At 43.1% G+C, this 14,373-nt stretch overlaps 1 protein-coding gene and 1 pseudogene across 1 annotated transcript; both read right to left on the bottom strand.

The window, feature by feature from the left end:
- Positions 1-3,969: 3,969 nt before the first annotated feature.
- LOC127546969 (tubulin alpha chain-like) lies at positions 3,970-8,047 on the bottom strand (annotated as a pseudogene).
- A 1,849-nt stretch (positions 8,048-9,896) lies between these two features.
- On the bottom strand, positions 9,897-12,540 carry RPP25 (ribonuclease P and MRP subunit p25). The gene has a single exon (XM_051982228.1). It carries the CDS (start codon positions 12,089-12,091, stop codon positions 11,489-11,491), a length of 603 nt encoding a protein of 200 aa, XP_051838188.1. The 5' UTR covers positions 12,092-12,540; the 3' UTR covers positions 9,897-11,488.
- Positions 12,541-14,373: the final 1,833 nt, after the last annotated feature.

Below are 14,373 nucleotides of genomic sequence, written 5' to 3'. Positions count from 1 at the left end.
AAGGAAGAACTTTTTCTCATAATTGATCAAACATAGAGAAATATGGAGGAAAGGGTGAAGGAATTGACTGTAATGGGCTGAGGCTTGAGTTGATGCACTGAGGTCCCAAGCACATGAGGCTAAATATAATTGGACCATACTCTATTAATATATAAGCTTGGAGAAAGAATGGCCCCCACCCACTCTTTGTGCAAGTCCTGATGTGTTGTATAGGAAATGACGATTTTGGTGGGTGGAGGCAGGAAGGGGAAGGAGAGACTTTTGGGATTGCCATTGCCAAGGTTGGCTCGGCTTGCGTCTCTCTCTCTTACCTGGCTTCCTGTCGCAGCTACCCATATTTGCTATCGCAATCTTTATTCACCTCTTCACTTCAATAAATATTGAAGATTTTTCCCTTAACCTGAATTCCTGACTCCGGCTGATTTTAAATACGCGGTCACTGCAATTGACATCAGATAAATTTTACCCTTATCTGAAATGGACAAAAGAGATTTGAACATACCTACTGGGACAGAGAAATGGCTGGAGGTAGAGGAGTTAAGACTAATATTGGAAAGGGAATGATTACAAATACAATAAACTTGCTGATTTTAAAGAGGTTTTAAAAGAGGAAAAGAAAAAAAAAGAAAAACAAGAAACTAGAATCTAAGGGATGAGGGTGGGGAAGTACTTTAAGATTGTTTCTTAGACCAGTGAAAAAAGACAACAAATTGTGGCATAGGAATATGATGGAATATTGTTTTGTCATAATGAAATAAAGAAAATTATTTCAGGGCATACTGGGCATGAACTGACAGAATGGAGTAAACAGAACTAGGAGAAACTATATTTGAGGATAGAACTATTGCATAGAAAACCAACTTTGAAAGACTTAAGAACTTGGATCAAATACAGTGACCAGCCATGATTTCAGAGGTCATGTTATCCAACTTCCTGTCTGAAAAGTGATGAATACGAGGTGCAGAAACATATTTTTTGGACATGCACACTATGTGGATTTGTTTTGTTTGGCCTTGGTTAGTTATTATTAGGTCCCTCCTCCTCCTTTCTTTATCTTAGGGTGTGTGTGATTGTGGTGTATGTGTGTGTGTGTGTGTGTGTGTGTGTGTGTGTGTGTATTCTTACTTTCACCAGTTCAGATGAAAGTGAAGTTCAAATGTCCCGTAGACCTCCTATCCTTCCTTATGTATGTAGTGTTTTATTTATGGCCTTGATTATGTGAGAGAATTTCCTACATTTTTCTTCCTTCCCTCCTTCTGCGTTCCTCTCTCTTCTCCATTTCCATTCTTTTAAGATCATCAAAACAAAACATGACTACTATCAGTTTCTTTACTTTAGTAGATGCCTTTTATAATCCCTGATAAAGATAGGGTTTTGAGGAGACACATGTATTATCACTTCATATTAGAATATAAACAATTAATCTTGATTTAGTTCTTTATGATTGCTTACTCATGTTTGCCTTTTTATCTTTTCATCAGTAATTCTTGGAAGTTCTCTATTTCACTAAAAATCTATTTTTTCCCCTTATAGGAGTGCATTCACTTTTGCTAGATAAGTTATTCTTGGCCATCTATAGATCTATAAATTCTTTTTTTTTTTTTTGGAACATTAGACTCCTAGCTTTATACTCCTTTATACAGATGACTGCCAGATCTTATTTGATTCTGACTGTGATTCCTTGGCATTTAATTTTTTTCTTTCTAGCTGCTTGAAATAATTTTTCTTTGATTTGGAAGTTTGGGGTTTTAGCTATAATGTTCCTGAAAGTTTTAATTTTGGAGTTTCTTTTAGAAAGTGATTCTTTCTATTTTTTACTTCCCTTCAGTTTCTGAGAGATCTGGGAAGTTTTCTTTTTGTTTTCCTGAAATATGATGTAGAGATCCTTTTCATTGTTGTTATTGTTGCTGTTGTCAGATAATCCAGTGATTCTTAAATGATTTCTCCTTACTCTGTTTTCCAGCTTGGTTCTTTTTGCTATGAGATGCTTTACATTTTCTTCTAGTATTTTTTTTTATTTTAGTCTTTTTATTTTATTTTAACATTTATTATTGTTTCAAGAAATCATTAACTTCTAGGTGCATTCTAATTTTCAAGAGGCTTGTTGGTTTGTTTCATATCTCTTCTGTCAAGCTATTAATTCTCTATTTAATTCTTTCTTCCATAGCTCTTATTTCTTTTTCCTTCTCTTCTCCCTCAATGCTTTCGTTTAACTTATGAAAACATTTTTAACTCTTAAAAGTTTTTTGCTTTATATTTTGCAGGAATTTTAGTTGAAAATATGCTCAAACCACATTTTTCTTTGAGATTTTGCTTGTACAAATTTTGGAATCATTCTTTTTCTGGGTTTGTGTCTTGAGTATGTCTGTCACTATAATAGCATTTTATGGCAGGATACTTTTTTGTTTGCTCATTCTTTGAGACTAATTCATTACTTTAGACTTTATGTTGAATTAGGATCTACAGACTTCCAAAAGCAATGCTGGAATGAATTTGTGACTTCTTGGGTCCCAATACTCCTTTTTGGGGCAGTGTTTATTGAGTTCCATATTATTTCAGGATTTTAGCGATATCTCAGACCGGGGACCTGAGGCCTTTCAGTATTCCTAGTAATTTTTGAATTCTACAAGTTCCTAGCCTGAGTTTGGATCTGAGCAACACATCTGTGCTTGCTCCTTGTGGGAGTTCCATTAGACTGCTGTTGGATTCAGCCACTAACAGCTAGCTTTCCAGCTATATTGCTCATTCAGAAATTTACAGGACTAATTGGAAACTGGAACTGAGACCCTGTGTCACTCCTAGAGCCAGAGCCACACAACTACAAAATGCTTTTGAGCTTGCTTTTTTATCAGGACCGTTGCTTAGGACCCTGAACATTCCTTACCCTAGAAGCATAGGGACTTTCTTTTTGTGTCTTACTTTTATCTATGACAGAAAATTGGAAATGAATGATTAAACAGCTAGTTTACACTTACTCCTGTAATTTGTATGAGGTCTGGCCTCTCTGTTTGGGTTTGTAACTTTCTCTTGCCCCAATATCCAGATGTAATCCTATTTCACTCTATTCCAATTTCATTTCATCACAGTAAGATAGAATGCCCCATCTTACCATTCCTAATTGGACTTCATTTCAATATCCATTGATTTCTCTGTCCTTGAATAACATAGAGGAGAAAAATAACTCTGATTTTTTTCTTGGATTTCCCAATTGGGACTTGATTTGGTACATTTTCTATCCATACAGAACATCAACTTCTACAGAAAATCTTTCCTGATCTCCTAACTTCCAATGTTTTCCTCCCAACCCACGTTATTTTTTCCTAAAACCACTTTGTATTTATTTTTTTCTAAAACCACTTTATATTTATTTATTTTATATTAGTTCTTTATATATTTACATATATAATAGTCATCTCCTCATGAAAATGAAAGTTTCTTTTAACTAGTTTTCTTTGTTTGTCTTTTATCATCCAGAACAATGTCAGACACACACAACAGTTGCTTAATAAATTATTGTTGATTGATTGATTGAGGTTAGAGAGGAGGATAGGAGATCTAAATCATTAGGCAAAATGAGGTTTTGTCACTCATGTTCAAATACCTGTTGTCAAAGGCAATTGATAATTGGCCCTACAACTTTTATCTTGTGTTGAAGAAAACATATTAATATCATACTTTGCATTTTAGACACAAGTCTATCCAAACAATTTTTGTGTATTGTTGTTTAGTCATGTCCAACTCTTTGTAACTCTATTTGGGGTTTTCCTCGAAAAGATACTAGAGTGGTTGCCATTTCCTTCTCCAGCTCATTTTATAGATGAAGATTAAAGAAAACAGCTGATAAGTAGCTAAGGTTGGATTTGAATTCAGATTTTCCTGATTCCAGACCCAATACTCTAACCACTGAGCCATCTAGCTGTCTTTAATCATTCTTCTAAACTGAAGCATTTCTACCTTGGAGAAAGAAATGTCCAAATGGACATTTGTCCTCATAATGTCCTTGGCCATCTGTCTAAACTAAGAAATTTTGAAATATTATTTATGGGATTCTTGAGCAAAGAAAAATTTCACAATAGGATAAAACATAGTTTTACAATTAGAGTTTGGATAAAGTTAACATTTAACTTCATCACATAGAAAAATAATCACTTAATCCTGGAGGGAAGGTTTTTCTCCTAAAATTATTTAGTTATTCTATGACCATTCTCCTCAAGGATTTTTCTTTCCCTCTCCCAACTTGATTCTAGCTGACTCGAAGTAAATTAAAAAAAAAAAAAACCCTCTTCTCTCTGATCAATGTATTTCTCTCTTTAGTGTGGAAGGAAATTATCTCTTTTTTGTATGCAAGTATCACACTTTTATTGATATTTAATGACTACAGAGGGCATTTTCACAAAACAGATAAGAGACAGACCTAATCTGAAAAAAAGATAACATATAATGTGATATTCCTTACCTTCATTTTTCCCCTTAGCACTATCTCCTTCAATCTCCTCATAATCCTTCTCCAAGGCAGGTATATCCTCCCATGACCCACAGAACTCTCCTTCCTCCATTCTCTCTCCCACATACCAATGAACATAAGCAGGTTTGCATATATCCGATTGACTTTGTGATCCAGGGGAGCCCAGGCAGACCTAGCAACAGCTGTTGTATTAGTCAACATGCACACAGCCTCTTGTACCTTGACCAGGTTGTCACCAGGAACTACAGTGGAAGGTTGGTAATTTATGCCAACCTGGAAGCCAGTTGGACACCAAGTCACAAACTGGATGCTACACTTTGTCTTGATGATGGCTATGACCACATTGACATCTTCGGGAGCCAAGTCACCACAGTATAACAAGCCGTGAGCCATGTATTTACTGTTTTTAAGGGTCACATTTCACCATCTGGTTGATAAGCTCAGAGCAAGCATTGCTAATCTTTGTTATAGTTAGCTGCTCATAGTAGGCCTTCTCAGAAAATATGACTGGGGCATGAGATAATGGAAATGTAGATAATGGGATGAGGAACTAGGCTGGAATTCTATTGGATCAACATTCAATGTACCAGCAAATCAGAGAACAACAGAGGACATAATTTGGTTAATAAGACAATTCAGATTAGTCTAGGTTAGACATTTGATAAATATAAATAGCTTCATTGTCTACTATGAAGTTATAATCCAGGGTGATGTGAGTGGACAGAATGGAGGTGCAGGGCTTGTATGAAATTATTTTTTTTCCTACTTCCTTATCCAGAAATCAGCCAATGTAGGAAATCTTAGGCAAAGATTTACTCAGGCTAATGTCTAATCAGACCATAAAAGAAATTCTAAATTTGGGCTAATGGGTTCATTTCTGCTTATCATGTTTGCTCAGATTGGTCTGGGAAAATGTCAATCCTCCTTTTTGTCAGACAGGCAATGTAGAAATTGCTAAGTTTCTTTAACTAAGATCTGGGCGACCTAAGTAATGGAACCCAAGACTTCCATTGTAATATGGACCATAACCTCATTGCAACATTTATCCTTTCATTAATTGCTAACCAGAGTGGATTGCCACCCTCAGAACTCTGAAGAGCATATAAACTATGAGCTCACCACTATGAAGAGTGTTTGGCTTAAAAGAGATGACCAAATCGACCATCTTCTTATTAAAATGCTGGCATTATTAATACATTTATTAAATTACCCAGAAACTATCTCCTAGAATTTTAAAAATTATTTTATTTTTCTTTTTAATTTGCTTATTAATTTTTGACATTTACCCTTGTAATATTTTTATTTTCTTGGAACTTTTCAAATTGTCACAGGATCAACTACAGCTTATGAAAACCAAAAGACCAAGTAAATGAAGAATTTCAAGTTAGACTTCTTGCCATAATCAATAGATATTCCATTGGCAGAGAAATGAAATCAGAGTCATAAAGCTGTAGAAAACCTAGATGCACTGAAGACCTGTTCACTGGTCAGCAAGCTTCTGAATTCTGTCCAGAGCTAGACTGATGATTGCCTTTGTGATCGGTGGCATCTCCTTGACAGTGAGCAGTTGCTCATTGTGGAAAAGCTGGTAATGGGTTCCAGTAGGAGCTCCCTCAATAATAGTTCTAACTAGACCCACCAACATGACCCCAGGGAAAATTCATTGAAGAAGGGGTTGAAAACCATTTGCCAATGGTCTTGTCACTTGCTATCTGACCATAAGACTGGATATTATTGTTCTAAGCATTACAGCTCCCAGTAGGCATTGCCAGTAAAGATGACAGTATGGATAGTCCATGTGGCCATCATGTACACACGGCTACTAGGCTAAGAAGTGGAGTATCAGGAGACATTTTCCTTAAAGAAAGAGAAGAATGGGGGAAGAAGAATTTTAGGAAAGGATATTGTTTCCTGAAAGATTTGATTAAGTGCTGTTAAAGTATCCATTTTTTAGCTAACTCAAGAAGAAATTTTAGACTTGAGAATTTTTTTCCTTTAATATTTTCAGTTGAACTAAAGAGAAGGTTTTTAAATATTTGCTTCTATATCCAGCCATTAGGTCTCTTAAATCATAGCCACACTGTTGTTCATTTTAGTCATATCCTGCTCTATGTGCCCATTTGGAGCTTTCTTGGCAGATAATTGGAGAGGTTGGCTATTTCCTTCTCCAGTTTATTTTACCGATAAAGAAACTGAGGCAAACAGGGTTAAGAGATTTGACTAGAGTCACAAAGCCAGTAAATATCTGAGGCCAGATTTGAATAGGCAGGTCTGACTCCTTAGTTTAAGGAAAGTGTTTAGAGGTCAAGAAGGAAAACAAAGCTTCTGGAAAATGGACTGAAAGATACTTAAAGAGACTTAGAGAAAGACTTCATGCTTGCTGGATCATCGCCTTCCATGGTGAGAAATGTTTGTCCCCCTCCCCTCCACTTCTTCTACTGCATCACCTAATTGGCTATAGACACATTACCAGTACAATAAGCATGTGAAAAGGATGGACTTTTGCTGAAGAGAGCATCTTAGGACTAAGGCTGTGAATTCACTAGACTATGGGTGCTAGGTGGTCAGCCCCCATCCTACCTATTATTTTTCAAGATCAGCTTCACAGCCACCCTCTGTCCTGAGGGCCTCAATTCGATTGGAAGTTGGAGAGGTCTTTGCAGAACCTCTATTTAAAGCCCATATAGTGACCAATCATGTTCACGTCCCTAGTTTACTGGGCTCTGGACTTTCCATCATGCTCCCAGGAATCACTTCATTCTGCAAGATTTCTTTAGCTCTGGATCAAACCTCAGCCCCTGAGGCTCCTCCTTCTTTTTGGAGGGTAGGGAGCTCCTTACAGAATCTTCATTTCTGGGGTGCCCTGATCAGCCCTTTTCACCTTCTTTTAACACAGCAGCAGCTCTCCTTTGGACTTTTTAACCGTGCTCATTTGTAAGATGGAATAATAATGATAATTGAACTTGACTCCCTGACTTGTGAGGATATTTATGGTGTTTTGTGAACCATAATTATGTGTTATTATTATTATTATTAATTAGCTTAGTCTCCTCAAGTTGCATAAGGAATCAGACCTTCATGGTCACACACAGGTTAAATGAGTCAGAGGCAGTATTTGAACACAGGCCCTCTATAGAATTGCAGTTAGTAGTCTTTCTTTTTATGCTTATGTAAGTTGATGCTTAATAAATGTTTATTATACTCTGTCTTACTAAGAAGATCCTTCCATCTTACAAAGAAATCCCTTTGACCTTCCTCTGATAGGGGAGTAAACCAGTTTGTCAGAACGCCACTATTGGGGAGATCACTAGCTCTTAAGGTGGCCCATTCCATTTTTTGCATAGTGGGGTTTTTTTTAGAAACCATTCATTTGGAATAGAAAACCTGAATCCTTCTTCCTGCTGCTGGTACTAACTACTCTCTGGAACCAAATAGAACAAATCTTATACTGCTTCTACATGACATGTACAGCAAATGATTGAAAGATAGTAATTATGAAGGAAATGTAGAGTCCAGGTTAAATATCCCAAACTCCTTTACCAGTTCTCCAGCACCATAGTCTCTAGTTTTCCTACTATCCATGGTACCTTTGGGTTGGGAGGATCTGATGACAATTTTCCTTTATCTTTTTTTTTTCTTTTGTTCAGGACTATTCCCTAGTAGACCTAGTGAAAAAATTTAATATCTACTACCACCTTCCCACTTCCTTAAGGAAGTTATCCCAACCTTCCTCCCTCTCCCATCCTGAAGAGACTCGGTTCCCCTAGAATAGGAAGGATTGGATTACAGAGGGGCTGAGGCAGGGAGAGGAGGATCTGCAGTGTAAGGAGGTGGCCCATGCTGAGCCAAAGGGAGTAAGCTGTAATAGGAAAATGTTAGGCAGAACCCATGATAAACTGTTTGGGGAGGGCATTTTGGAGTGCAAGCGGGGAGGAAGCTTCTCAGCGCCCCTCAAGTCATAGCCAGCAAGTCACTTTCCAGTTTTTCCTATCAAGGCAGTGAGATCCATTAACTGGTTCTGTCAGCCCCAAGCCTGTGTGAGATATAAATGTCCTTCCCATCTTCCTCCCCACCCCCCCCCTCCCTCTTCTTTATCTCTGCTCTTTTCCACACAGGATCCCATAACCATGGATCTGCCTAGAAAGGGATACAGGAATTCTGCAGTTTATGCCCAAAGGCTCAGGTGAGGAGTGCAATCACGGGGCAGGAGAGGACGGTCAAGCCCGCTTGCTTATTTTGGTTCTCCCCCCTTCAGATTGTAGCACTCAGTAAAGAAGATACCAGATTTCAGCTACAGATGTGAATTGTGCAAGTGGGAAGAGAAAATAGGCAGGGGAGGGGGAGAAAGACAGGCTTAGGAAGCCTCCTTATCTCTCAGCAGGCAGCTGTTCTCAAGCTGGAGGCAAGCTACTTATCAGCCCGGGGCCCACACTGATTCCTTGGCTTTCTCCGATGCTTCTGTAATTGAATATTAATTTCCAGCAGTGAGTTTGGGCTTGTTCCCTCCCCCTCCCTTCATCCAGACGTAGTCCTTGGCCCTTCTGGGCACAAAGGGGTTTGAGGCAGGATTTAAGGGTGGAGGCTGGGCAAGATATTCTCTCTAGTTCCACCAGAGAGAGGGCTTTGTGTGAATACAGAGGCAGAAGGCTGGTCGTGTTGGTCTGTAAGGGAAATGGAGGATCCAAAGGACACCTTAATCTCTGGGGGGAAAGGGAAGGAAAACAAAACAAAAAAAAGCCCTTTTCAGAAGAGGCTGGGAGTCTGACTTCAGGGAGGCTGTTATAGGCCTTTCAGGGACTTACTTAACAAGGAATGGGAAGAAGAATGCTAGAGGTTCTGGGTAGAGTGGGTTGGGGAAACCAGTGAGGGGAGAGCCAGAAGCTTGCTAGAGGTATTGCTTTGACTTCCCTTTCCTTCTAGGGGTGAACTATTTTCATTTCCAATTTCAGCCCTTCAGTTACTAACATTGGGAATGGGGGTAGGGAAGACACTGGAAGCTAAATCCAGAGAATTTGTGAGACATCTAGAATAGGCTTTGGTTGCCATTTAATTTTTGTTCAGGCACTCAATGCCTTCTGCATTGGGACAACTAGGGAGGGGCAGGTGTTCAGAACTGGATGGGAAGCAGGATTCTCCCTTAGGCTTCTTTACCAAGCATCTCTCACAAGTACCCTCCCTCTATCCCCAGCCTGGATCAGTCATCACCTTTCTTGGAAGTAGAGGCAGAGATCCTTATTTTAAAAGGCAGCAGGATACACCAATTCACCAAGCCTCCAAGTCTACAAGGCTTCCCCCCAGAAAGAATACTATGCCTGAGAGACAGTTCTCCCTTTTATCTATTTCCTGAGACTTGGAGATGGGGGTAACACCCTGTGAAAGATGAGAAGGAAGGAGGGGGGCGAGAAAAATCATCCCAGAGCAAACACCCCTATCTTCTTGTTTATGTGTTTTATTCCAAAGGAGCTAGGAGCCACAAGTCACTGGAGCTACCATTAATAACACTGACAGTGTCTCTCTGGGGTGATTGAAGGGGCTCCCAGATGAAGGTGTTACTGCAGCCAGCCATACCACACATTATTCTCAGGGCCCAGCTCCTCTAACTGCCTACCCATACTCCCTCCCCTTCTTCCCTCCCTCCTAATGTCTCTCTCAAAGCTCAGTGTCTCCCAGCTAAGCTTTGTAGGGGCTTGATGCATGAAGCAAGGATTTTCACTAACTCTCCACACTTCAGGGCTAGTCAGGAAAAAGAGACCCCCCCCAAAAAAAATCTGGCTTCTAGATTTCTCTTTATAAACTCTGCTTTTGATATGACATGTGTTGGGTTAAGGGATTGTCTTTTCCTTTTAGGGATGGACAAAACTTGGAGATCCTGGGAGCCTGCATAACACACCACCTTCTACCTAACCTTTCTCTTCCCTCAATCCATGGCTCTTCATTAGTTAATACACATTCATCCTGCTCTTCTCTCCCACCCCCACCCTCATCCCCTATCCTGAATCTAGGGTTAGAAAGAACTTGCCTCTCCTTCCAAACCTATGGTGTGATTTCAGGATCTCTTTACAAAGGAAACAGACTATAAAGAAAGAAAAGTGTGGAGATGGGGAATGGATCCCTTTCTCCCCTCCAATGTGTCAGACTGCCTGTCAGATTTCTTCCATGCATCCTTTCAGTATGTCCTGATCTCCGATTCTCCCCTCTCTCCCCCACTACCTTACCTTTGACTCCCCAAAAGACCCAGATAGAGAATCCAGACTAAGAGATCTCTCTTGGAACCTCTCAGGAGCTCATCTCCCATTGATTTGTGGATCTTTCTGAGTCTAGGGAGACTGTATCGGGAAACAGAATTAAGTGTCGGATGGGGTTGGGAGTGTCAGTTGGGTGGCCCAAAGTCCATCCCTGAGATCAGACACAAATGGGGACACGGCCTGGGACAGAAGAAATGTCCTCAACTATGTTCGAGATTCTCAAGAATTCCTGTTCTACCTTCACAAGAACCACTCCTGCAACAACTCCCTTTCCTCCCCCTTCCCCTTCCCCCTAGGTCTGAAGTAGGGATGGCTCCGTGGTGGTGGAGCAGAACCCACACCTGATGGCCAGATTGCATTTCCCCGCCAGGAGATTAGGGTGTCTTTCCCAGGGAGGGCATCTTCCACGCATTCCGGCAGGACACTCCAGGGGGTCCACCGGAGAAGGGAGCGGGAAGCAGGGAGACTGGAACTGAAGTCAGAGGGACTAAAGGCAGGCTTCCAGGCTGGCAGCGGCCGTTTCGAGGCTCCGCTAATTGGTTTTCAACACTCTGAAGATCGCATTTAGGACGGCGAAGGGGAAAGGGGTTCACTCCAAACGCAGAGCTTTTCTCTCTCCTTTCAGGGAGAGGCGACTGATAGTGCAGGGTCATTCCGGGGCATGGTCCGAGAAAGGACAGTGATGAGGGTCGAGTCAGAAAAACTGTGTTTGAGGAAAGGGGAGCCCGCCCACCGTGCTGATCTTAAGGAGAAGGGTGACTCCCGCAGCAAAGAGTTCTCAGCCGGCTCCGTCCCAGCTCCCCTCCCCCTCTGCGCCCGGCCTTTCGCGGCCCTGCAGCCTCTTACTCGCCCTCTCCTCGGCCGCGGGCGAGCCGGGGCCCCTCTTCAGTCCGGGGGCAGCAGGCGGCGCTGGCGCCAGCGCCGGCGCCCAGATCTGCGCGTCGGGCCGGGGCTCTGGGGGCTGGTAGCCGGGCTGCCCGGGATCCAGGGCGTCCTTGGAGAGCAGAATGGAGACGGCGGGCACGTTCTTGTGCACGCTGAGGCTGGGGCCCGGGCAGCCGGGGGGCGGCGGGCGGCTCTCCCACACCTCCCTTAAGCTCCGGTAGCGCAGCCGGGTGACCTGGTGCAGGCCGGCCAGCCGCCGCTTGAGAATTTCCACGCAGGTGACAGTCTTGGTGACGGCGCGGCCACAGCCGCTGAACACTATGGTGCGAGTGGCCGGCTGCTCCATGCGCGCCGCGGCGAAGCCCAGCAAGTTGCGGATCTTACTGCCCTCCTTCACCTTCATCTCCACGGCTCCCGGGGCCAGGTCGGCGAAGGGCCCGAGGCTCTCCGCCTCGGTGTCCGCCTCCTCCGTGCGCACCTTCTTGAAGTTCTCCATGCGCGGCCGGGGGGCAGCGTGGAAAAGAAGCAGGCTCTACAGGGGCCCTCCATGGACCAGCCGCCTGCCCTAGTCACCGGGGGGACCCTGGCAGCACCAGGATGCCCGCCGGGCTCCCCGGCCCATCATCTCCCAGCCCCTCCTCCTACCGGACACCCCCGGATCGGGGTAGGGGCGCCCACGGGGACCGTTTGCTCGCAAGAGTCCCCGGGCTTCCTCTCAAAGGCTCAGTCTCGGGGCCAGACGGGGCGGACAAATCTCTCCCTCCCTCCCCAAACCGCTAGCTCCCAGCTGGCCCAGACTGTCCGGTCCACTACATCCCGGCTCCTCTTTCGAGACTTGGAGACTACCCAGGAGCCAAGCTCCTTTCACCACTGGAGCTGTCCCTCCCTCAGCCCCGCCTTGGTCCCGCCCCCGCCGTTTCTCTCTCTTCCCCCCAACACCGCCCCCATTCTACCCTCCCCCCCCCCCCCCCCTCCCTAGACCTAGAGTTCTCTCTCAGTTGTTCCCATCTGGAGAAAGGGAATGGGAGAGAGGGGAAAGGGAATGGGAGAGGGGGGAAAGGAACAAGAAGAGAGAGGGAGCCGAGGCAGGACAGAAAAGGACCTAGATGGGAGTTCCGTTCCGTCAGATCGGAGCTCTGTGCCTTCCCGAAGCCCGCGGCTCCCTTCGTTCTCCCAACCCTCTCAGTTGCCGAGTTCTCTCTAGCTCAAGGACGGGATCTGCTCTCGTCAGCAAAGTGCAGGCGGCGAGGCAGCGGCGGTGGCTCTCCCCAGCTGACGGCCTCCTCCTTCCCAGCTCAGCCTGGTGGGGAAGGGGTGGGTGGGGGAGGGGAAGTTCAAGAGAGGCTCTCTAGGGACCGGAGTTTTCCACTCTCCTGCGCCCACATCCCTAGCAAGCAAAGACAGAAGGGAGTTGATCAGTGTGAGAACCTCGAACCCTGTACTTCAGTCTCGCCGTACTTTGGAATCCTTAAATTGGCTCCATTAGTTAGTTAGCCGTTCAGTACTGGGTTGAGCACTTCACCTTTCTGAGTCTCAGTTTCTTCATCTGCGAAATGGAGATAATCGCGCTTGTAGCGCCTTCCAGGGAAGCTCAAAATGCTATAGAAATGCAACCTGTGCGAGGATCCTCTGTCCTTGGAAAATTGGCTTTCGGGAGGATGGGAGAGTGACCTAAAGGCTAACTCTAAGTCCAGCCTATGGCTTTACGTGGTGATTTGGAGGCTTCTCTGTAAGGTCTCCTCACCACCCCACGTCCACTCATCAGAAAAGTCACTATTCCTTTCATAAAAGACTACATCAAAGTCGCGTATAATTGGGGAAGGAAACAAGCAGGTGGCAGGCAGGTGATCAACGATGGACTTCCGGAGTGTTACTGGAATGGCTTGTGGGATGGTGGAGAAATGAGGGAAGGACATAAAGAAGACTCGCAAGTGATGAGAAAGTGGGGAGGGTCAGTGGAGACAGACTGAAAAAATCACAGCCCTAAGGTAACCCTTGGGTTATGGCACTATATGTTACTAAGCAGCATCTTCTAACTTCTCAAACCCTTACAGACCAATAACCCCCAGTGTGAGTCTCTTACAGCTTTTCCAAGCACCCTTTTGTGGATAAGATTTTTTTTTTTATAAGAAGAAAGAAGGAAATGAACATAACCCCTTTCTAGGGTAGATACAGACAAGAGAAGGCAAAAAGAACCTCTGGGGTAGGGGGATCATGGAAGATTAAATAAAATAATATTTGTTTTTCAGCAAGGTGATTTAGGCCAGTTCCAATGGTCTTGTGATGGAGAGAGTCAACTCCATCTATAGAAAGGACTTCGGGAACTGAGTGTGGATCACAACTTAGTATTTTCACTTTTTGTTGTTGTTTTGTTTGCTTGCATTTTGTTTTCTTTCTCATTTTTTCCCCTTTTTGATAAGATTTTTTTTGTGCAACATGATAATTGTGGAAATGTTTGTGGAAGAATTGTAAATGTAACAGATATTGGATTACTTGGCGTCTAGGGGAGGGGGTGGGAGGAAAGGAGGAAAAAATTGGGAACACAATATTTTGCTAGGTTGAATGTTAAAAACTATGCATATTTTTGAAAATAAAAAGTTTTAAAATAATACTTATTTTTTAAAAAGGCAGAGAGCAAAGTATCTAGCCTATAATATTCCTTTTTTTTAAATTTAGCCTATAATATTCCTATATAAATGCATATTCCCTTCTTGGCTGATCTTTTTAACTTCCCAGGCTTGCTAAGGAGGCAGCTAGTCCAAGAAGTAAAGCTTGACA

The sequence above is a fragment of the Antechinus flavipes genome, chromosome 2 (assembly GCF_016432865.1).
Source record: "Antechinus flavipes isolate AdamAnt ecotype Samford, QLD, Australia chromosome 2, AdamAnt_v2, whole genome shotgun sequence".
Classification (NCBI taxonomy): Eukaryota; Metazoa; Chordata; class Mammalia; order Dasyuromorphia; family Dasyuridae; genus Antechinus; species Antechinus flavipes.
The sequence above is the reverse complement of the archived record's forward strand: the minus strand, read 5'-3'. Positions and strand labels throughout refer to the sequence as shown.

Bases quoted from the DNA above. Each gene is read 5' to 3' on its own strand.
- RPP25 (XM_051982228.1), bottom strand. From the start codon at position 12,091: ATGGAGAACTTCAAGAAGGTGCGCACGGAGGAGGCGGACACCGAGGCG.